The 25,481-nt window shown below is 38.9% G+C and overlaps 1 protein-coding gene across 1 annotated transcript in view; it reads left to right on the plus strand.

The window, feature by feature from the left end:
• DSCAM (DS cell adhesion molecule) overlaps positions 1–25,481 on the plus strand; it is a 459,734-nt gene that overhangs the window by 403,004 nt on the left and 31,249 nt on the right. The window contains exons 24-29 of the mRNA XM_054165785.1: positions 2,551–2,649; positions 3,215–3,403; positions 5,341–5,631; positions 11,603–11,779; positions 18,032–18,062; positions 24,245–24,360. Of these exons, the coding sequence (XP_054021760.1) occupies positions 2,551–2,649; positions 3,215–3,403; positions 5,341–5,631; positions 11,603–11,779; positions 18,032–18,062; positions 24,245–24,360 (903 nt within the window). The remainder of the gene's footprint in view (positions 1–2,550; positions 2,650–3,214; positions 3,404–5,340; positions 5,632–11,602; positions 11,780–18,031; positions 18,063–24,244; positions 24,361–25,481) is intronic.

A 25,481-nucleotide genomic window follows, 5' to 3' on the forward strand; every position in this document is an offset into this window, starting at 1 on the left:
TGACAATATAGGAATGCACATTAACAGTAGGTGTGAAGGAAAGCATGCATTCACACACCAAGAATTTGCTATGCAGGAGATTCCTTTGCTTATTTATACTAAAGTAGATCTAAGAGTGCTTGAAATGACCACAAGTTGTTGTACCAGGGGAAGCAATTAACTGAGCTGGAAATATGGGCCATGCTGTGTCCTTTGTCCCTTGATATGCAGTCTAAACTTACAGTGCAAACATGAGAACACAGAACTCTTTCAGCTACAGTCCAACTTGCTCTGCATAAACCATTCCACTAAGCCTTGAAGCAAACACCATAGTGTACATTAAATTGCCTACAATTCAGCATTGCCTAAAGGTGCTCTTCAGCAATGAAGAGCTGAAGCATGACCACAACAGGAAGTAGAGAGAGAAAACACTATCAGATAGAAACCTCATATTTATATTTCACTAAGTACTTTAATAATGGTGTATCCTTGCTGTTATTGAACTGCAGTAGCTAAAAGCATATCAATATTACTTCCCTAAGGGACAGAAAAAAAACTGGCATGTAATATGTGGAACCACCATCTGTTCTAGCTAGAATGAAACTGTGATGAAAGGTTTTACCATAAATCTTTCACAATGTAATGTGTGCAGTCTCTCTTCATAGAATCAGCCAAGTCAGTCAGGATAATAGACAAAATCCATCTCACATAGGGAATTTTCCTTTAGAATATGCATGTGTCTATTTTTTATTTTCTTCATCATGCTTTAGTCTTGTGAGGACAGTAGAATTAACTTCTCTTTGAACTAGTCCATAGCTTTAAAACCAGAATCCTCCATTTTGTATCAGGACTCATCTTGTTCTTTTCAGTCTGATGACTTGAACATGACCTGCAGCTGGGAGATTTTCCTGGAATTTCACTCTGAAGGTAGAGCTCTCCATCAAACATAGGCAAGGCAGGCAGTGAACTGTCAGCAGACTGTTAGACATGAGAGAGCATTTTAACTTCCTTCCTGCCATGCTTATGGGCTGGCATCTGTCAAGCAGTACCTATGGCAGGGATATGACAGCCCCTGCCAACAGCAGTCATCAACACCAGCACCCACACTTGCAGTGGCAATGACTGGAGAAAGTGTGAGTGCCCTTTCATCTCTCCTCCTTGGCTTGCCATTCCAGCTTTGCTGCTGCTTCTCAGATCTCTTCCCATGATGGACACTGTCCATGCTTCACTTCTTGTTCTTGAGGTAGCAAGACTCAATTGTGTCTACATTTCTGAAGAGCAGGGAGATCTCTAGTAACAGTCTTTCAGAAAGGAATCCACAAAACAAGGTAGATACACTGCTGCTGTGCTGCTGTTCATGACCACTGCAGTGCAAAGTATTTGAAACCGTAACTTCCCTTTTCCCCCTTTTCAGTTTCTGAACTTAAAATTGCAGAAGTAAAACACTTGGGTGAACTGTTAGCAAATATTTACCCTTGAGGGCTCTAATAAATATTCAGCTAGTTCTTTGAAGTTTCCCCTCTATCTTAGCAAACACTATCCTCCATGGCCTTACTGTTTCTGTGTTAACGGTTCTGGTTACCTCGCCTGTGCCACTGGACTGGATAAATGATTCAGGCAGAAGGCAAGGATTAGCTCTCCAGACTATAACCAGCTTGTGATCATTTTGGCTCATGATGGATTTACCAAGATGAAAAGAAAAGTGGCGACTTTGCCACACTCTGCTCCAGCACATTGAGCTCTGGAAACTCAACTACTGAACTCTGCTGCAATTTGGAGTTACTCAGGCTGAACCTAATCTGTCTCGGTTCCCAGTCCCATTTCCAGTCCCAATTTTCAGTCCTAGTCCTCCCTACCCTGGATGACATGTTGGGAGATAGCAGGGCTCTTTCACTTCCCTTTCATACTGTGCAGTTCTTACGTTCCACAGTTTAGACACAGCCATAATTTTTATGTAGTGCAGCAGAACTGAGGAGTTTCCAGGTTTGTTCAGCCTTTGCTCACAGATTTATGTCGTCTTTATATCAATGGCCTCCAGGAATAGAAAATGTGATTTAGAAGCGGTATGGATCTGTCTCTGATCACAGATCTGTTTGTGCTGCCCAGTTAGCCCTCGCAGTTACACTGGCAGAAACTCTTGTTATGCACTTTTTTCACCCCCATTTTTGCCCTAAATAGCCTGGAAACACATGCATGAGGGAGGCATCATTTGCACTGCTAAAAACTCTGTTTCTTCCAAAACTAGATATTTAAAATATAATGAAAAATAATGGCTGGGTAGCAGAGCAGACCATTTAGGTCTGATAGGATGAATACAAAAAAATCCAGTGAATAGCAAGGGTTAAGAATTGAAAGAGAAAATTATGTAGAAAATTAAATTTAAAAAAAAAAAAAGTGAGCTTGTCTGTTCTTGTCTTAACTGAAGATGTCAGCTAAACAGACATTTTGACAGAAATCATTTGCATTTTTATGCAACTCCAAACATTTGTTTGATAAATGACTGTTAGAAGGGATTAAGATCAGGTCTAAGTACTTGAACCTACTTTCTCATTTTAACTATTTCTCATCTAGTTCCACCAGACCAGCCAAGACTCACAGTATCCAAAACGACATCTTCCTCTATCACTCTGTCCTGGATACCTGGAGACAATGGTGGCAGTTCTATCCGAGGTAATATAATTCAGGTTAATCGCAACTTCGTAATAAGTTATTATTTGTTGATAGTTTTAGGATGTGATTATGAATGGCTGCCAAAAGGAAAAAAACAAAAACCACACCACCACAATGTGTATTGCTATCACAACTTAATATGCACAGCTTTCAATAAATTGTTAAATAAATTCAGTAGTAGTTTCTCATTGGGATAGTTTAGTCACAGATTTAATCACTTTCTTCCAGCATACCCTCTGCTATTATGGCAGTTAGTCTCTTTGATTTTCCAGACATGTAATCTCTAAGCACTCAGTTTTGAGGCTCCAGGTTCATCATCTGGTCTTTGCTGCTGATTGAAGGGTAGTTAGAAATGTCTAGCCCTTTCTTTTCCCTTTAAAAACATCATCAAAGTGGTACTTAGGCTGCTGTATGGGTAGGCAAAATGTGTTGCCCCGTATCTTTCAGTCAGGGGAGAGCTGCATGTCTTCCTGTGTATGAGATTGTTCTAATTTTATTAAGTCTTTAAAATTCCTGCAAAAGTTTTTTGTCATGTTTATCATTGCCATCTGTGCTTTTCCTCCAGGTTATATTTTGCAGTATTCTGAAGATAACAGTGAACAGTGGGGTAGTTTTCCCATTAGCCCTAGCGAGAGGTCCTATCGTTTAGAAACACTGAAGTGTGGCACTTGGTACAAGTTCACTTTAACTGCTCAGAATGGAGTGGGACCAGGACGCATCAGTGAGATCATTGAGGCCAAAACACTAGGGAAAGGTATGTTCATTTCTATCCCCTTTTCTCACCTAAAGCTCTTGCCTTCTACTTCAGATGTTGGTTTGATAAGACAGGCTTGAACATTTTGATATTGACTTTGTAACCATTTTGTTGTGTTCTGTGCTGTGACAGCAGGGGCTGTCACTGCAGGACTTGAAGTGACTTGAATCACTTCAAGCAACTGGTATTCTATCCTTTTTTTTTTTTTTATCTGAGATAAGTTGGTGGATATTTGGAATGGGGATCTCTCCACTGTCATAGGCTGTAGCAATTTTAACTACTACTACTGCCATGAAGAAATTGTTTCTTTTCTTCTGAAAAACACAGGGGTTTGTTTGTCTGGGTGTTGAAGGAAGGTGGGAAGCATGTTTGCACACAGAGGAAACGGAGCCAATGTCTTATTTCTGCTCCAAGCTGGTATTGCAGTAGCTGTGCAAGTAGCACCCTTTCAACACAATGTGAAAAACAAAGTGAAAGTTTGCATAAAGCTCTGCAAGGCAAAACTATAAAAATTTGTGGAATTATTGACTAACTTAGCAATAGGTCCCTTGGTTCTGAATGCACATTGCAAATATGTCAGAATGATTTGACAACAGACCCACTAAAATAGGCAATTTAGAGAGTTTTGCCCTGAAGTCAAGACAGTAGTTTTGAATAATATTCTAAAAATCACCTCAGCTTGCATTTCTTCACACGTTGTAAGAAATATTCCAATCTGGAATCAGTGTCATAATAAAATTAATTTAATTTGATCTTCATCACACCACAGCAAGGTGGGCATTTCATTTGATGTTCAGTGGCACAGCAAAGACCTGGTATGCATGCAGTAGGCAGTGCATGGTATGACTGGCAGGGGCTCAAGGAAGACTGAAGATCAGCTGTGCTCATACTGAGATTATTTGTGGTAAGGGAGAACAGTCTGCTGACTTCAAAGAAAGGGACACTTAGGAAAGTAGAAGTTGACTGTTCTTATTTTTGTTGCATGTAGTGTGAGGGTTATGTATGTTTCAAATAACATTTTAAATGGTTCATGAGAAAGCAGATCTTCCAGCTGCTTGAATTTCTCTGTGACTTCATATATATACCTGGAAACTACTTTGATATCTTTTCAGACTGAACCAGGTACTGTGTGTTTTAGAAAGCTTAGGTAGTTTTCATTCATGCGAGTGCTTCAGAAACATCTCTATCCACATCTATTACCACAGGCAAGTGAAATAGTTTGCAACACATGGCAGGAATCTGCAGTTTCTCTTAGACTCCTGTAAAGTTTAGAAAAGAAAAGTACATTTTGGCACATCTCATCAAAGCACAAGAATGGCAATAAGACCCCAAATGGATAAGTTATGCTATATTGTGTAGAATAAAATAGCTCGGTATAGGTAATTTTCAAATTCAAAGTGCATACTATTTTCAAATATATTGTGTGCAATGTCAGCATATTAATATTTTTAAATGTTGAATTCTACCTGCAAGCTTTTCAAAATTGTCGTTTTCCAGAAATGAAAGCCTATATACTCTCCAAAAATTTGCGGCTAATTCCGCTTCAAAGGAAGACTAATGCACCAGTGGACAATATTCACATGTATCTGTCTTCTACAGTATTCTGAACCCTTCAGGTTTTTTGCAGAGCAGTGGGAAGGATCATTTGCTGATACAAAGTGTCTGCACTGGATTTATGAGTTGATTCATGCCAATCCATGCAAACGGGCAGGCTAGGTCCATACAGAGATGTAGGGATAATTTTTTCCCACATGGATTTGAAAGTTTCCTTTTGTGAGTCTAGCACAATGTATGAAAAAAAAAAAACATTTAAGAAGGGAGAGGGTTTAAGGTGAAGTTAAGATTGTCCTAGAAATTACTCTCTTAATTTTGTATTTTTGAGAGTCCTATATTTGTAATTACTAAGCATTTCACTTGAAATGCATCATTGCTTCTAGAGCCACAATTCTCAAAGGAACAAGAACTCTTTGCAAGCATCAACACCACAAGAGTGAAGCTGAACCTGATAGGCTGGAATGATGGTGGCTGCCCCATCACCTCCTTCACCCTGGAGTACAGGCCATTTGGGACAACAGTCTGGACAACTGCGCAGCGGACATCCCTGTCAAAGTCCTACATACTGTATGACCTCCAGGAGGCAACCTGGTATGAATTGCAAATGAGAGTGTGCAACAGTGCTGGCTGTGCAGAGAAACAAGCCAAATTTGCAACACTCAATTATGATGGCAGTAAGTACCTCCATTTATTTACATCTAAGATACTGTTTGTACTCCAGTTTCTAGCATGATTGTTTTGCTTGGAGGTTGGGGTGGGGTTTTTTGGTGTTGTTTGGGTTTTTTCCCCATAAAGTCCTTTTTGAAAATGCTAGCCATGGTGACAAAGGGGTAACAGTCTCAAAGACATAAAATACCTACTGATTTCATGACAGTAGGACGTGAGGTGGAAGAGAGGAATTATTTGTTTATCCTCACTCTGAGGGAAAAGCTCCAGCAGCAAAGCCAATCAGCCATAACACACATAACCAGAGGACACTAGGTGTCATTAGTTCCAGTGGTCACAGAAGCACTAGCTAATATTTCATGCATCTCTTCCATGAAATTTTTGTCTTACATAGAATTGGTTCTTGCAGTCATTTGTAGCAGTTACTGGCCTCATTGCTATTCCATGCAATGTCCTTGTGACAATGCCCAAAACCCATTATGTGATGCAACGGAGCAGCTAACTAGCTTGTCTTCCAGGAAAGCCTCCAGACAACATCATACTCCAAGGGTAAAGCAATGGCAATGCTATTATCCCTATTTACAGACAGGGCAGAGTGAAACTAATGCCCATGACAGATGGCTTTGTCATGCCCAGCAGCAAGGCACAGGGGATGAAGGAATTGCTATATCCTGCCCTTCTGGCAGGAGTTACTGGCCATCCTGCAAAAGCCAGAACAAGAGGGCAAGAGCAGACATTCCAATTTGTTAGTCATGCCAGCACATAACCTGGCATATTTATTGAAAATGATGGTGGTACGTGTGTGCTTCTGCTGCCTCTATAGTGGGAAATGGTTGTATTTCTGGATAAAAGGCCATACACAGATGGCTCCAGACAGCAATTTCTTGAATCACAGAATCACAGAATTTCAGGGGCTGGAAGGGACCTTGAAAGATCCAACCCCCCTGCCAGAGCAGGATCACCTACACCAGATTACACAGGAACACATCCAGACAAGTTTTGAATATCTCCAGAGAGGGAGACTCCACAGCTTGCCTGGGCAGCTGTTCCAGTGCTCTGTCACCCTCACAGTGAAATTTTTTTTCATCATATTTACATGAAACTTCCTGTGCCTCAACTTCCATCCATTGCCCCTTGTTCTGTCATTGGACATTGCCAAGAAGAGCCTGGCTCCATCCTCTTGGGACAAACCCTTTACATATTTATAAACATTGATGAGGTCACCTGTCAGTCTCCTCTTCTCTAATTGCTCTAGTGCAAATTGCCAGAGCTTTTCTGGAGACATCCTGTATAAAATGACTAGTAAAAAAGTTCAAACAAGAGCTGATAGTTGTCCAGTGACAGCTCCAAATTGCTAATTGTTGTTAACTCTGTGTTTGTAATGCAATTCTCTGCCACAGCTTTGTCTCATGCAAACGAGCACTCTCCAGGACACAATTCATGTGTGACTCAGGGAAGAGCAAGCAAGAGGGACTATTCCCAGTCAGAAGTGTGGGATATGAAACAGGCAGGGTTCAAATCTCAGCAGCTCAAGCATCTTCTAGTGCTACCCCATTCTTTGTGCTAGGTACTCCTCAGTTCTTGACAATAATTAATGACACATGCCTCTATATCTCACCCTTTTGGGAATAGCACATCCCCTCATGCTTTTTTTCTCTGAAAATATAATTTTAGTAAGCTGCCACATAGTATAAAAAAATAGGATAAAGATTTTTCCTCAGCACTTTAGAGGCCTAGAGGAAACCAAGATCCATGTAGTTACTATACAAATGCTACCAGGTCTTGAAAGGTAGACTTTAGAACCTGTTTCACTGAGCAGTTACTTGTAATAAGTGTTTCAAGTATTATCAGTTAATTTCTTACCTCTTCTATACTCTTTTCTTTCCAGTATCTTTCTACAGGCAGCATCCAACTTTCACAGATTGTTTTTTTAGCATCTGAAGTTGTTGTTACTTATTATTGCATATTATATATATCATTGGGGAAAAAACAGTGTTAAGTCATACTGAAAAATAAGATTATATGAAATGCAGGTGCAGAGCCTTACATTCTGACTAACAGCATTGAAATCAAATGTGTCCTTACAAGTAAACTGACTTAAAATGTTGCCAGTCTCCACTTTTTGGATGGGCGATGATGCTTGCTTTCACGTGGTGTGACCCACACGACGTTTGATTTTTGAGTGTTGCTATGTGACATCTTTAAACAGGAGAAAATGAGACAATAAAAATATTTGTAGTGTCAAATTACCAAAGCCACTGATTCTGGTCAGCTAGAAAACTTCATTTACAATATTGATGGTTTGGGGTTTTTTTGTCAAGCGTGCTATGCCAGGACCACCTTGTGCCCCAGAGAGGCAGCATAATCTCAAATACTGATGATAATGTTAAGAGAGAAAACGTGGATGGAAAAGAAGATGGTATTATTATTATCAATTTAATTATCAATGTAATTATCAAATTAAGGTAATTTATTCCCATGTAAGACATTTCATAAAATTATTTCACTACTCCTAAAGCAAAGGTTGTCCCAGCAGAGTCCCAGCACCCCATTAATTTGTTCCATGTTAAACATAGCAGGACAAGCTTGAGGTGTTTCAGAGTTGGCAAATAATTAGAAATAAACAGTTTCTATCAATACTTCAAGAAGAAATTTTTACTTTCAGGACAGCGAATTTTTCATTTATAGAAAGCATGCAGTTAGAAACTTCTTGGCCAGCTCCCCTTTTGACTACTAACCCTACCTCTGTGATTGGCTTTTCTTGTGATGTGAGATTAGTGCCTTCCAACTTCTGGGGGTCACAGCTGCCCTTAGAATAAACCAGTTACAAGGATAATACTTTGAAGATTAGATAATACATGTATGAAAGTTCTAAGATACCAAATGCTAAGAACAGCTTTAGCAGCCTTAAGATAAAACCTTTGTAAACTTTGTAGAAATCCTTGAGTTATGTGGTCTTTCAGGTATTTTGTTTGGACTGCAGTAGCTGGTCGTTATCTGTGGTAGAGCTGCTGAGAAATACTATGGCTGAGTATTCTTTACCTTAAATCTCTTCATGGCAAACTGGGTCAAAAGGTTAATTGTAGATCTACGTGCAACTTCTTGCTTTCTGTCCATAGATGTTTCAGCTAACCATTTTCAGCTTACAGATTTTATGACCTTCCTGCCCCTTGTTTTTCAGAACATTTGTGCTCAGTACTTAAGGAGATATTTTTAGCAATGTGCAGCTGTAATGTGTAGCACTGCAAGGGAGCTTCTCGACTCAGAAAGCAGCTACTCAGTAGCCCTGACATTAAATCAGATCAGCTTGGTAGCTGCTCTAAACTATGCTAATTGATTCTAGCCCACCAGGGGGCTTGCTACCGTGAAGAGCAGTTAGGACACAGGAAAACACTCGGTAGTTTTAACGCCATAAGGCGCAATGGGAGATGATGGAAGAACTGCAACATAGGGGGAAATGGTGTCAGAGACTTTTAAGTTACAACTTCTGTGAAACAATAGTGAAGCAGGCTAACAAAGGGTGATGAGTGAATAGACAAGGGGTGGGGAGCCTCCAAAATACCCTGGTAGTTTGTCCTGAGAAAAGCTTTGCCTATTCCATTATTAGCCAACACATAGAATGACAGCAAATGTTGAAAAGGGGTTTTCTCATTGGATACCAGGCTTATGTTTTTATGATTTCCTGTTAGTATATTCACAAATGGATAATGTTAAGGCTAGATGAACTTGCAACATGGTTGGTTTTTTTAATCAAGTTTGTACTGCCTGTATGTAGCATTATACACAGGAATTACATTAAGGACTTATGGAAAACAATAATCACTTACCTAAATACTTAAGGCTTAACTGAAATTAAGGCCACTTTTAATTTGATTTTCATCAAAGTATTAAGAAGAGCAAGACAGTTTTAGGTACTCTTGAGTGCAACACCCCTCAGGCAATGGTCTGTGTGACTTCAAATCAGAGTAGAATTTGGCCCTTTACTATTTAGAAGAGTTCAGGAGTATGTAGAGACAGTTATTAGTATTACCTTCAGGAGCTTGAAACTCTTTCCATTTCTTCATCTAATCATTTTCTTTGCCTTTAGAGTAGTGCAAAAACTGCATCTCAGTTAAGATGAAAAAAAATAAAATAATAATCCTGCTGTGTGTTTAATCCAAGAAATGGAAAATTAGAAAAAGAAAGAAAATAATGGGGAAGAACTGCAATGGAACAGTAGAAAAATATTCAAAATGCAACTGGAAGAAAATTAATTTGAGGATATACCTGATATAAGTTTGGATGGTTGTAGCTTTTCTGTTTATCTCCATCCCTTTAGGGAACTGCTCTTTTCATTATATGCAACACAAATAGCTCGTCTGGAAACAAACCAAAACCAAACCAAACAAAGAAACAAAACCCCCACAAAACCCAGGACTTAGAATTCTACCTTTTTGCTGTGATTATGACACTCACATTGTGCTACCTCATATCACAGATTTCTTTGATTTTTAATTTTTCTTCTGATACTATATGGTACATAATAAGCTATAACTATGTCACTCAATGCAGCTATTTCACCCTCCTTTCCTTTTAGCAGCCAGGTAGCCACATTTATGTTTTAGCAGCTAGTTAAAATTGAATAGCTTCCATCGAAAGTCATCACAGTTCACAGTACTTCTGCATTTCTACCCATTTCAAACAAATCTGCATTTTATAGCCTCATTTGTGGTTGCACTCAGCAGCTTAATAGTAATCTGGAAATGAGTGAGAACTCTTCCATGACTAAACAGCCTTCCAAAAAAATAAAAAAGTGCTACATTCTTCTCACGTCCTTTAGAAGTAAAAAAGAATTGAACAAGTACTATATATCACCAGGAATCCAGCTATATTCAAAATGCAAATATATCCCAAAATGAAAAAGCGAGCTGCCTGCCAATGCTAGTAGTTTGTAGATTCATTTACCTCATTCCACTCTCAAAATCTGATTGTTTCTATCCAGTGTTGCTCTCCTGTTTTACTGATGAGTATAATGTCAGACACTCTTTAGCAAATTAGCATCAGGTTAGGCTATCTGAATTTCAGATCAATATCACTACTGCACCCCTAAGACCTGATATGTTTCTGTGCAAAGGAGTCATCTGACGTATCTAGCACAAAATGAACTTTGTCAAATGCATTCCTTACATAGAATCACAGAAACATTCAGGTTGGAAAAGACCCTCAGGATTACCGAGTCCAACTGATAACCCTACTCTATTACAAGGTTCACCCCTAAACCAGATCCCCAGGCACCACATGCAAACAACCCTTACACACATCCAGGGTTGATGACTCAACCACCTCCCTGGGCAGCACATTCCAATGCCTGACCACTCTTGCTGTGAAAACTTTTTCCTAATGTCCAGTCTAAACCTACCCAATGGTAGCTTGAGGCCATTTCCACTTGTTCTATCACCAATTACCTGTGAGAAGACACCAGAGACAGCCACTCTACAACATCCTTTCAGGTAGCTGCAGACAGCAATAAGGTTTCCCCTCAGCCTCCTCTTTTTCAAACTAAGCAGCCCCAGCTCCCTTAGTCACTCCTAAAAAGATTTATTCTCCCCCCCCAAAAAAATCCCCAAAAAGTCCCAACAGAAAGTATGAATATGTCAAAGTAGTTCTATTTTGCCATAATAAGGAGTAATACATACATGTAACAATTCTGAGACCACTTACAGCTTTGTAGTATTTTAATATGACTTAAAATTAATTGTCATATTTGACTGTATGATGGGCATAGTTTTCTGTCAATGGTGAATGCACTTCTCCATTGTTGATAATCTGTAAGTCTCTGCAGTTAGTAGTACCTTGTTACCACTGTGACTGGTTACACGAACCTGATAAATCCTTCTTAATGTTCTGCCTGCACTTGAAATATATAACATGCCATATTCCCTGTGAACTCAATCTTTTATATTCATTAATAGGCATCTAATACCATGACATTGTTTTCAGGCACAATCCCTCCACTCATTAAGTCAGTTGTGCAAAGTGAGGAAGGGCTGGCAACCAACGAAGGGCTAAAGATGCTGGTGACCATTTCCTGTATCTTGGTTGGGGTCCTGCTGCTTTTTGTGATGCTGCTGATCGTGCGGAGGAGAAGGAGGGAGCAGAGACTGAAGAGGCTGCGAGGTAAGATGAGAGCTGTGACACTTATTTCTGTAGGTGCATACTCCCTGAACATGAAAGAACAAGTAAGGCTGGATGTGAACAAAAACTTCAGTCCCCAGTTGGTGTCATTTTCCTGCAATATATAACAGACACGAGGCATCAAAACATGCCTGTTTCCTGTAGAAATTCATTCTTCTTAATTTGTTAGTAAGTTTCCTAAAAATAACCTATGGATACATTGTTGTTATTGGGGGGGGAGTGGGGAGGTGGGGAAGAAAAGTATTTCTCATATGTTGATATATGTTTCCCTATTTTGTTGTTGTTTGGCTTTTTCTTTGTGAACAGCCTGGATTTGTTGCTACATCTTTTTCCCTATGATGCATTAAAACAGAACTATTACAGCAACACTTCTCTGTTCACTGACCTTTCATTGTTGCTGATCTGTACTTTTCCCTAATCCTCATTCAAATTTGAATAACTTTTACATCTGTGAATTCGCTCAGCTTTATCAGTCTTCTAGTAAATACCCCACTGCCAGTTTTTTAACCCATGCAGTCTACCACTTCTGTACTTGGCTCTGTTAAGTTTTCACACCAGTACACAACGGCAGACCTTACATTGAAGCTATTTGGGAAAAATACTTTCAAACTACACACTGAATAAATAGTGAAGTGATTTATCAGCTGCAAAAAGAAATCTTTATACTTTCTAAGAGCCATCCAAATTGTTTAGTGACTTGTATTTAAATAACGATCGTGATCTATATCAGACCTGGGGCCAGCCACGTGTAATTCCATCTCACCTTAATATCTATTCATGTTTCTTTTGGGTCTCATTTTGTCTTTTGTAACAATATTTTGAATGTTTTTTAAAAAAATCACAAGCAAACAAAACAGCACAACAACAACAACAACAAAACCCCAACCACAGATTCGGGACTCTTAGGCATAGGCAAACTCATAAATAAAAAAGGACAACTAGCCTTATGGTTCATGCACAGCTATTGAAATCAGGGCATCTGGATGTTTTAACTTGCATAATAACTTTCTCATTCAAAACCTTTTTGGTCATTTACCTCTAAGAAGTGTTTTTTTCATTTAAAAAAAAGTAGTATATTAAGGGTGAAGACATTGCTACCTTATCTTTTCAGAAATACTGCAGAGTTACATCCAGTAATGAACAGGATATTTTGATCTCCTTGGCTTCAGGAAATGATGTCTGTGCACATTTAGTTTTTCATGGTTAATTTACAAGTATTTATAGATTTTTGTGGTACAGTCCCTTAAGGAAGACTGCTGATCCCTGGCTAGCATGGCTTTTGCATATCATAAGACTTCTCTGAATTATTTCCTCTCAGAAGACAAGAATTTAGAATAACATCTGATCTTCACTTCAACACAGGCAATGAAAAAAAATCCATCAGTACTTCTGATAAAAGTCATTAGTGTTTAACTACCATTTCTGTAAAAATTGCCTCTCACTTCTTATCTGAATTTGTCAAGCTGCAGCTCAACATCCCAGCCATATGGTCCTGTTCTGTCTTCTGTACAGAGACTGAATTTCTTTTTGCTCCATATTTTCAGTCTCTGAAGATATTCCTTTTACATAGGTATAACCAAGTAATTTCTTAATGTTTTCATTGGTAAATAAAACAGATTAATTTCATTCATTTTTTTTTCTCTGTAGTTTCTCCATTATTTATTAATTTCAAGGCATTTATCTGGTCCTTTTGCAACTTTTAGGTAGCTTTCCTCATTTGTGTATGATAGAGCTTAGCATAGTATTCTAGCAACAGACATATCAGCATGAGATAGAGAGGTTACAGTCTTTTTACCTTCCCTTTCTGGTTTTCTGCCTGTATCTGCAAGAGTCACCTTTTTGGATTGATTTTTTTTTAAGAGTTTTCATTTAACATTGTATTCATTCAGATCAACTGACAATTCTCTGATTACAGTGCAACTGGGTAACATCTCCATTTTATAGCTATGGCTTGCAGTGTTGGTATACAACCTTATACTAATAGAGATACACTGCTGAATTGTGGCCAGCCTACCTAGTGATCCATTCCAATTATTATGCCTTAATTACCCAGCATTTTCACTCTATTTTAACCATTTATTTCTTGTGCCATTTTCAAACTTCTAGCAGTGTGCTGTCCCAAGGTACATGATGGCAATAAATAGTAAACAATAATTTTCTGCTTAAAATTGTATTTTGAATGTGTTAAAACACATGAAAAATGACTGCTGTGTTGATCTTTTACATCATGCTACTGTATTAACAAAATATTTTGAGGTACCAAATGTTTGCTCTAGAGAAATAGAATATTTTAATGTTATTTAATCATGAGAGTTATGATTAAAAACTCAGTGAGAGTGTTTTCAATGTCATCAATCCTCAGTGAATCTCAATCTCATTAAAAAAAAACACCTCAGCTTTGTTTGACATGGCTGATAGATTGCAAGTCTGCATTGCTTGGCCATCAAGCTTCATTCCAATTTTTTTGGTCATTTTGTTCGTTGCCAAAATCAGATTGATAAGACATCAGCAATTCAGATGGTTTTTTTCCCCCCCTTTTTCATTCTTTCTGAAGACTGAACCCTTGATAGATGTTTTCTGCACTTCTGGAGGCTTCTTCACGTTATGACAGTCTTTCTGCCAATCAGTATTGCTCTTACACAGAGCTCCTTAATGGGTTCTCTGGAAAATCCTGTGTGCAAGTTTTTCAGATCTCACAAAAAAAAAATAATCTTTGCTTTAGTAGTTGTTGTATTCAGTTTTCATCTGAATTAGTTTTGAAATTGAAATCCTGCTGTTGTCACTTGATATGTGTCACCTGTTGGGGTTTCTTTGGGGCACAGGACTCATTTTTCCTAAATATTGATTCCACCATCAATTTTCCCCTAGTCTACATCAGAAGTAATAGTTTCAACACTGGGACCTTTTAAAACCAATGTGTACAGGTTCTTGATGTAATTCTTGCTTTTGTGGCTCCAGGAGATGTGTTTTCTTTGAACCAATTTGACAAAGATGAATGGAAATTGCAGATTTATTTGCAGTACATTCTGCATGCAAACATTAGCGTTTGCGCTTATAGACGATGCGTTTGTGGCTTCAGTTTCTTTGGGGAAAATGTGGCACAAGAAAATCAGTCCCTCCGTTCCTAGCCTTTTCACTCCTCATTTTGGCACACAGGAACAGGCAAATCTTTGTCTTCCTCCTGTGTCACACCCAGCGTGATTTATTTCTCCAGGAGTACTCTGTTTAGAAAGGAAGCATAGATTTCAGCAAAGCTCTGATTTTTTCCTAGTTTAGTAGTTCCACAGGTCACGTTATAAGAAAGTTAATTGATGGCTGAAGTTCATGCAGCCTTTAATAGGTCAGCATGTATTATAATAATCTGATGACTTACCACTCTTTCTCCTCACTATTATCCTAGCTCCAATACTAACATAATAGTGTTCCCTTTGGTTTTAAATCCAACTCACCTTAGTCCAAGCAGAAAGTAACAGCACAGCCTGACAGTTCAGAAGTGACTGCATGCAATTTAAACTGTATCACAGCCCCAGATTTCCCAGGAGGCAAGACAAATGTGTCAAGAATTTTAAAGGTTGCTGCTCCAGCCAACGGAAGTGAGGGCTATTGCTAGCTTGGCATCTGTCCCTTCCGCCCTGTGTCGAAGCCATGATGAGGAATGGTTTGTCTTTCACTAAAGCTTGTCTGGTGTAGTGGGTTGAAATTACCCGCGAAATAAAATCTCTCTGGAATGAGAGATTGTCCCTCTGCCATTCATGGACCCCCAAACCCTGTTGTCTCCACCTGATAGTTGGGAGATCAGACAGTGGCAGGGATATTGAATCATTTTATGAACTATTCTCAATTTGATGGTCAAAAGCATAATGTAGGAAACACACCTTGTAATCTGCAATCCAAACTCATTGGGTTGTGAAACTAACATTTCTTCAGTAGCTGGTGGTTTAGACATGTTGTATTCAGTTGCTTTTAGGGTGTGTGGGTTTTTTTGCTTTTTTGGCTTTCATACATACATGAGATCAGTTATCTGTTTCTTTTGGTCTAGTCCTATATTAGCCTGTGTGCCCAGTACAGCCATCACTAACCAAACTAATGCTGCTGACCACTGTAACAGTCTGCTTGAATAATTAATACATTTAAATCCTGCTGACGAAGTTACTTTTTCATCGACAGTACTTCCTTGGTTGGCTTTTGACAGGTAACATGATCTTGGATGATGCCTCATGTTATTTTTGATCGAAGAGGCACTGTCTCCTTTGCATCTCTTTGGCCAAGAATGCATACATGTTAATGAGCACTTGAATATGTGCCACATACATTTAATGGTGAGAACATAACATTTTCTCCAGGTGCAGCAGGGAGCACAGATATTTCCTGTGCAGCATCTGAGACCATGTGAGAGAGGTTATTTGTCTTTTAAATGTGGTAAAGAAATCTGAAAAGTAAACTGACCAGCATTGGACCAAGAAACCTTCAGCTTTGTCCCTTCAGCTTTTTCTGAATTGTGCATAGCTTGCACAACAACATAACGAGTATGCATGGTCTTCACTGCTAGGTGAATGAAAACACTATATGCATATTAAATCACCCTTATATTGTGTGTAGAGGGTGAATATGTGCATAACCTCTTCATAATCCTAGTGCTGCTAGAATAACAAGAAGCACCATGAAGTTTGCTGCAAACAATATTACATGGAATCAGAGCTTCTTTTTTGTTTGTTTGTTTTTCTGGTTGGGTTTCTTTTTTGTATAGCTTAAACTATTTGGGTCCTTGAAAGTCAGCAGCAAAACTCTCTCTGACATCATTTGGGAGCAGCAGCAGCGGTAGTCTGGTTTATGACTAATGGCAAAGACGTCTATTCCGTAGTACCATTTGTAAGAATGTTTAACAGCAAAAGGCAATCCCAAACAAAAGGAAAAATAGAAAGTCTGAGAGCCTAAATGGAGCACTATATGGATTAAATGGGACATCTAGGATGAAGAGACCTTCTTCCCACCAATAATCTGCCATGACTTGTGGAAAAGGGTAGGGAAGGTTAAAACTAAACGAGTAAACAGATCTAGAGGAAGCACAGAATTTCAGCATCTTCAGTAGTAGGTGAGGAACAAAGCATAAGATAGGCAAACCGGCAAACAGTGTCAGAGAAACAGAACATAGAAAGTAAGTAGCTAGAAGGGGTTTTATTGTTGTTGGTTTGTTGGGTTTTTTTATGACTAAAAGAGCTTTCTGACCATTCCTTTTAAAAATTAAGCCAGAACAATGCATTAAGATGGTGGTTTGTCATGCCTGCATCCTCTGAATTTTAAAGGCAGGATATTTAATAGGATCACAAGCAAGGAAATTGTAGGAAACCAAAAGGTAATTAAGGAATGAAAAAGGTGAAATGCAGCAAACAAGGTAAGACTGCAGGAAAACAAAACATTTGCTGAACAATACTACAGAAATTTTATTGTGTTGATAAAGTTTTACAGAAAGGTACCTGAAGAATGCTGGGTGAACTAACCTTCAGCTGTGTCTTTTGATCTGCTAAGTACCAGAATAATTATAGCCCCTAAGGATTTAATACAAATAATGATAGCAATGAAAACAACAGGAAGAATATTTTTCCTTCAGCAGCACCTCATTTCCCAGGGCCAGTCCATGTGGGAATAAGCCACCTCCTGTTTTGTTTATAAATTGTCCTCTAAAGACCCAGCAGTAGTTTTGAATTATTGCTAGTGGAAAACCATTAATAATTGAGAACAGCCAAACAAGTGGACTCCTTGGAGACTTACCTTGCTCAGACCTCCATGCAAACAGGTTTGGTTTGGAAATGGTGGGTTGGCAACTGCTCATCCAACTTGTATTTGAGTCCTGACCAGAGATGGAAGTCAACATTTCTGTTGTTTTGCATTTTCTTTTTTCCTCACCTACTCCCTTACTAACTGGCATGAAGCAACTGAGATCCCCCTATTTGTTAAATAGTTTCTGCTTCTGATGAGTTTCTGTAGTTTTTTTTTCTAGTTAAGTCAATGGTAGCTTGTACTCTAAGCATATTTGTTGATACTAAAGAACTAAACAGGGCTGTCTGGGGCTGAAATGCACTCTGGGCACAAGTGGAGACTTTCAGAGATTATTTTATTCCTGCCACCGACCTGAGAAGCAAGAGTGGTCTTACACGTGGCTAATTCAAAGCACATAACTTCCTGATAATCCACCAGATTTTCATTTGTGATGACATTTCTTCTGTTTTCTTCTAGATGCAAAAAGTTTGGCTGAAATGCTTATGAGGTAAGAATACACTCAACGTTTTTAAATTAAACAGTGTTAACAATGGCATCATATGTAAAAATTATTAGAGGACAGAGGGAGAAGTAAACCTATCACTAAATTGTTTTTCCAAGCACACCATTTGACTGTTAAGAACTAGGACATGTGTTGATTAGAAATGGGAGGGAAAAGATGATCTGTGAGAGAATATAGTGGTAAAAACCTGAGATTTCTTGTATTAGTAGAGTAAATTATAGAAGTTATGCAGGTCCATTTGGACACTTTTCCTATTCAGAAAAGCATTTTCATAATATATACAAAAGTAATTGCTCTTCAGGGATTGAAGGCAGTTAAGTGCCTGGTTGCAAATATCTCTGAACCTTACAGTTGTGTTTATGTAATTCACTATTGCTAGCTGCTTATACCCAAAGGTATAGAAGAGCAGGTAAACCCATTTATCATTTCTCATTTCTGTTCTATCAGCTCAGCATCAAGAAATCTAATTCTGTGGTTGAATTGCAGCAGAATGACTATTCTGGCATCACAATTCTTTCAAAGATGGAAATTTCTTATCTTCGATGTGTGTTCTTTTGTCTGGGGAAAATATTGAACTTTAAAACTGCTGCATATATTTGAAAATAGAATCACCAAGGGATTATTTTTAAGTTCAAATGAGTTTTGGTTTGCTAGAAAATCTTTTTATTCTTAAGCAACAAATTTGAGAATGCCATAGATATTTTACTAAATGAACTGTACTCTGAACTTCCTCGCTCATGATAAACTTCACCTACTATTGTAAGAATACACTTACCCAAGACAGGGTGACAGATGGTTTTAGTGTAAACTCAGCTCTATGCCACCAGTCTGCAAATGCATTGCAACAGTACCACTGATACATAACAAGGCTGGTCATGCAGTTCAGGTCATAACCTTTCTATCTGCCAGTTAGAAACCCCTGCTGGCAGCAGATTGCAGGTTTAAGCGGCTTCAGATAGCTATGCGCTGATATTTTTCGGTGTCCCAGAAAGCAAGAGAGATTAGCATATGCAGCAAGTCTCTTCCCTAAAGACACCCAGCATGGCTGAAACTCCTGGATGAAGATTCTCAGTTACAACCACACATAACACTGCTGCAAAACTGGTTACCTGGTTAGCTTCACTAGTCTTTTTGTCACTTCTGCAAGGCCTTTTCAAAGCCTCACTCCTCTGACACTTAGAAAACTTCGTCAAACTGCCAACATAAGTGTTGATGTTTGATCCATTTCTTTCCTTTTACTGATATCAGTCTTTGGATTAAAGAACTTCTTTTTCCCTTCCCACCGGATGCTCTCAGAGAGCAGTCAGATCCATTCCCAGCCTTTAGGTCAGAGCTGCTTTCCTAGGTAAATCATCTACCACCATTTCTCTTTACTTTTCCTTTCAGCATCATTGATATATGATCAAGTCAACTTTTCCCATCTCATTTATTAACAAACAATCTTGGGTTTATTAAATAGTCATTGTTTATATTTCTTTTCTAAAAATGTGAGCAAAGACAAGTTACTATTAAAACAAGACTTTTGAGGAAGTAGGGAGGCATACATTTGCAGATGCCTCATAACTTAGAGCTCCCAAAGTGATAATATTTTGGGGGCCCTGCATTCTGCAGGCTAAATTCTCTGTCATTTGTGATAAATCTGTGAAATACCTCCAACAAAACCTGAACTATCCACCACCACTAGATGTTTCTGAAGATTTAGCATGTTAGGACTTGTGGGTGTTGATTGGTGAGAAGCTCAACATGAGCCAGCAGAAGGCAAATCACATCCTGGGCAGCATCAAGAGGAGTGTGGCCAGAAGATCAAGAGAGGTGGATTCTTCCCCTTTACTCTGCTCTTCTGAGACCTCACCTCGAATACTGCATCCATTTCTGGTGTTCCCTCATAAGAAGGACACAGAGCTGTTGAAGTCCAGAGAAGGGCCACAAAGATGTTCCAAGGGCTGAAATACCTTTGCTATGAGGATAGGCTGAGGGAGCTGGGGTTGTTCAGACTAGAGAAATGAAGTCTCCAGGGAGGCCTTATAGCTGCTTTCAAATACCTGAAGAGATCCTACAGGAAAGCTGAAAAAGGACTTTTCATAAGGGTATCTAGCAACAGGACTAGGTGGAATGATTTTAAGCTGAGGGAGAATAGATTTAGACTAGAAGTTCTTCAGTACAAGGGTGGTGAGACTCTGGAATAGGTTGCCCAGAGTAGCTGTGGATGCCCCCTCCTTGCGGGTGTTTAAGGCCAGATTGGATGAGGCCTTAGGCAAAGTCTAGTTGAGAAGCATCCCTGCCAGTTGGAGGGGTTCAGAGTAGAGGATTTCTGAGGTCTCTTCCAACCTAAGCCATTCTATGATTCTAATAATCAAAGGATAACCAGCCCTCTCTGAAAAATAGTCACATATTATAAAATCCTAACATTTTATGTCTTTAAAATTTCACTAAAATCTGCTATGATAAAAATATTAAGAGACTATGTCATGGGCTGTGCTTTGCTGTTTCAGTGTTGGACAGAGAGCAGGAAAGATGGTTCCCTGCTTGACAGGAAAGTGTGAGGGGTAGAAGCAGCTTTGTGTATCTTTCCCTTTGAGGAGATTTTTATGAGCATGTGCAAAGCAGATTAAGAATGAAGCTTTAGTCTTCGCTTTGAATGTTGCTGGCTTTTGCTATGTAAGTCAAATGTCTGGGGAGCAGGATAAGTCCCAGAAGTTGACAGTGTAGCAAGAGCTGCACAACTTGATGCTGACGCCTTTAAATTGCACACAAAAATCCTTGCTGCTGTACAATCACAGGTTTTTAACTTTTTTGGGGGGGCGTGGGGGTGGAGGGTAAAAGCATTGATCCAGCCAACTTCTTTGTAACAGTTCACTGTGAAACAATATAGTAGTTGACTGAGCTTTCTCATTTTGAAGAAGAGTACATTTTTTCCCCCAAATATCCTTCTGACAGGCTGATCACTTACAAGTTTCAGCTTTCCATATGTTTTTACAATAACCAGATTAGACATCAGGAAACCAAGAGGTGACCTGACTCTCTGCCAAGAACCCAGAATGACTTTTGGTTTACAGAGCACCACATTTAATCCCTTTACATAACTAGCTTGATACGTTTAATCCTCTCCTGTGCATACAGATATTTTCCATCACTCAAGTAAGTACTTTTTAATTGAAAATCCAGAAAAATATATTTTTAAGGGAGCTTTTTTTATCTGTGCCAACTCTTTCAAAATACCTTATACATCATACTTCCTCTGGGAAAAGGCTCACTTATCCACAGACTGTACATAAAAGCTGAACTCAATCAAATCAAAGTCCTACATACCCCCAAGTGTCTGTCTTTAATAACTGGCCAAAAGCCTGCATCTTGGTATCACAGTATCACAGTATATTTGAGGTTGGAAGGGACCTCAAAACATCATCAGGTCCAACCCCCCTGCCAAAGCAGGATCACTTAGAGTGGTCCACACAGGAATGCATCCAGGTGGGTCTTGAAAGTCTCCGGAAAAGGAGACTCCACAACCTCTCTGGGAAGCCTGTTGCAGTGCTCTGTTATCATCACTGCAAAGAAGTTTCTCCTCATATTGGGGTGAAATCCTCTATGTTCAAGCTTGAACCTGTTGTTCCTTGTCTTATTATTGTGCACCACCAAAAGGAGCTTGGCCCCCTCCACTTGGCACCTGCATACTGACTTGTTTCTCAGGCAGAATTTGGTGCCTGAATTTTTCTAGCCTAGAAAATATTTGGGCACCCAACTTCAAAACTGCACTTCTAAAAATATTTTCCTGACTTTCAAGTCCTAGAGGCACTTAATTGCTGTTGGCACTTTAGATTTTTATAACTTGAAAGCTGAGTTAGTGTGGTCTGCAGAAAATAATTCAAAATTCCTTGAGTCAGAAAGAGACAGCAATGCTGATCAGCAGCAACCCTCATGCTACTGCCAATCCCCTGTTCTGTGTTTGGACACTCCATGTCACTGTGCTGCTGCATACAGGAGAATTAATTAGACCAGTAAGAAGGAGGAGAGATATCATGCAGCAAAGGCATAATTCTTGAGCACAGGTAGGGAATTTTCCTGACTGTGGAGAGGCTTGGGTTCCTGTTCTGGCTTGAGGGCCCTATTTTGCATAAAGCTGTTCCTGAAGCCAAGAATGGGATTCAGAATTCTCTCTTGGCAGATAAGCAATATAACTGCAAAACTGAGAATATGTCCTCCTGCTCCTTGTGGTCTGAACAGCCCTTTCTGTGTGGTTAAGTACCTTGCAATAGGAGGAATTCAGAGCATTTGTACTGCAGAAGAGCTTGTACCTTTCATTTGGATTCTGAGGTCTGCATTCTCCGAGGAGGATGTCTAATCTTTTCCTTTTGTCTCTGGCATCTCTGCTGAGCAGAGGAGGGGTGCAACAATGCATTTATTAGACTCAATTTTGTTTTGCACAGATACTATAGGTATCTGGTTGCTTGTATCCTATAACTATTGGATAATTGATTATTAATTGAAATTGGACCTCAGAAATTCAGTTTTCTACTTGATTACACAATTGCACTATGATCTTGTAGAAGCCCAAAGTAGTCTGACTTTTCAAGGGCATGTATTTAAGCAGATAATATATTAGTCTCTGATTCTCTTAACATTTCAGCAGCTTGAGTAGAAACCAATAGGAGAGTGGCATCTAATCCATGCAGACTTTGCAGAGACTTGGAGAATGTCACTGTGGAATTTATCTGCATTTTAGGATCCTAAATGTCTTTGTAAATTTATGTGCTTAATGAGACACTGTGACTACTACTTTCCGCTGATTATATACAGAGAAAAGTCTGGCAGCCCTTGGGTAGCTCTCCTGAAATTTTGCTTCCACAGTGATTAAATGAGGCACCAGCTGTTTGAATGCATTTCAACTACCCATCTCTATGTGATGGCAACAGTGTTACCTAACCACCAAGTTAAAGACAGAGATAGTAAAGTTTGAGATGCACAGATGGTGTTAATGCTGGGGACCGCAGGGAAAGCCTGCAAGTGAAAATCAGCCAGGGGATGTACCTGTGTGCTTTGTAGTTCTCTCTCCTGGATTTGGAGCAAAATTATTGAACATATGACAAGGAAATTCCTAAACTCCCCCAAAGGACTTGGAGAACCGCCAAACCTATAATAGTTAGGTCTTACTCATAGGATACACAACAGGGTCATAGGGCAAAGAATTAAAGCTAGTGATCTGCAGCTGTTTTACACTAGAAAGTGAGCCTCCAATGGATTTTACAGCTCTTTCATGTGTGAGCACTTTCCTCAGCCTCCCTGTATAAAGAAATATTTGTAAATATTCCCTCTCCTCTAAAGAGTAATTACATCTAGAAGGGCAAAAAGTTCCTGGGTTTTTAGTGCAGTCTGAAGGTTTCTTGGTGCAATCTCTGTACTAGAAATGATTGCAGCACTCCGTTTTACTATCCATTTTCATTTGCTTTCGGTAGACAGCTCATTTAAGAAGTCATTTTCTGGTACACAACCTTCAAAATGAAATTGTTTCAATTTGCATGGTGATAGAATAATTGGTTTATGTTCTTTTTTAGATTACTGCATCAATCAATTAGAAATAATCCAGGATTGTAAACAAAATTTGCAATTTTAGCCTTGAAACATCAATGGCACTAAACTCCTCATTTATTTTATGCAATTTATTAATAGAATCACTAGTTATTAATTGTATTTTCCATGTGTCAGTTGTGGTGATATTTGGAATATATCTAATAAAAAATAATGAAAAGGTAAAAATACCAAATAATTAGAAATTACTTAAGGCATCATTTTCCTACCAACTTGTTTGATCAGCTGTATGTTTCTTTATTCATATTCATGAGGAATGAAAGAAAAGGTCCATCTTCCAAAGTGTTTTAGTTAATTTCATTATATGACAACACTTGGAGAACAAAAATTAAATTTTCAGGAGATTCCTACTGATAAAGAATAGACCAAATCCTTCAACACTGTGTATACATTTAACTGCTTGTCGTGTGCAATAAATTAATACCATGCACTTGTTCTGAAGAGAGGAAAATGTGTGTTTATGTTGATGATGTTTGTTTGGGGTTTTTTTGTTAGAGTTGGACAGATTTAAAATGTGGAAGTTTGCAAGTGCCTTTTAATTTAGACTGAGTGTTAATGTGTACACTTCTCTCTTTTTTTTTCAGCAAGAACACCAGGACATCAGATACACTTAATAAACAGCAGCAAACACTGAGGATGCACATAGATATTCCCAGAGCACAGCTTCTTATTGAGGAAAGGGACACGATGGAGACCATTGGTAAATTATTGTTGGGCTTTTTTTCACTGATTGTTGTAGCAGGCACTTTAGGTGGACTTACTGTACCCCACACATTTTTCCCACTACAGATATCAAGAATAAAAAGAGCTACACAGTAATCTGCCACATTTGCAAACTGAACTGATGCGTGGGGTTTTTTTTGTTCTCCCGTTTGGATTGGTTTCCCCTTTAAGTAATCTTAGTGTAGTATTTAATATAATGCAGGACATTAGGAAAATGAAGCCAGTAAGAAAGAGCCACTTCAAGAAATTGTAAATGAAGAGTGGCAGTTTTATGATTTCATTTTGATTTCTCTTTTGGCTATGACTAGGCAGTTGGATCACTGGCATTACTTAGAAGGAAAATGAAATTCTGAAATAACAATATCAGTACTAAAAAATCGGCAACAGCCAACATTTAAAGCTTAAACATTGCATAGTGTATCCATGTGTGCATAAAGAATTACATTTCAACATTGTTACCAGTTTTCAGCTTTTGTGTATGTATGTAAAATTCATACCTAAACTATTTCACACCACAAAAAAGATTTCTCATGTGACTGGCACATAACCGAACTGCCATGAAAAATAGGATTGTTTGATGTTGGGGTGGGGGGGGGATGGTTTCCAAATGGTTTAAATGTAAGATGCCTGAAGTCTCAACAAAATAACTTTATTTCATGACTGTATGGTAATACACTGTGACAAGACCCTCCAGAATGATTGATTTTGTTAGACTTCCAAATTTTTTTGATCAAAAAACATGTAGATGAGGCCTGTGATAGCTTGGAACTTAAAACTATCTGAGGCCAGAGAGGAAAGCTCTGCAAACTGGGAGCATCTCTGAATTTCCTGTTCATGCCCACAATAGGGAGGAACCAGCTCCTTTAGCAACACACCCTGTCACACTTGCTCAGTCTGGCATGGGGGCTGGCCTAAGGGGACATGCAGTTTGTGCTGAAGATTTGAAGAGGAGACCTATGCTTCACCTGAAATGCAATTATTTTTTAATCCTAATTTGAGGTTCCCAATGTTTGCCTGTGTGACCATCTTCTGTAGGCCCAGTTTTTACTTTTGAATTACATTTGCTAAGCAATAGGGAGTCACAGTGGAAATACCATT

Source organism: Dryobates pubescens, chromosome 12, assembly GCF_014839835.1.
Source record: "Dryobates pubescens isolate bDryPub1 chromosome 12, bDryPub1.pri, whole genome shotgun sequence".
Classification (NCBI taxonomy): domain Eukaryota; kingdom Metazoa; phylum Chordata; class Aves; order Piciformes; family Picidae; genus Dryobates; species Dryobates pubescens.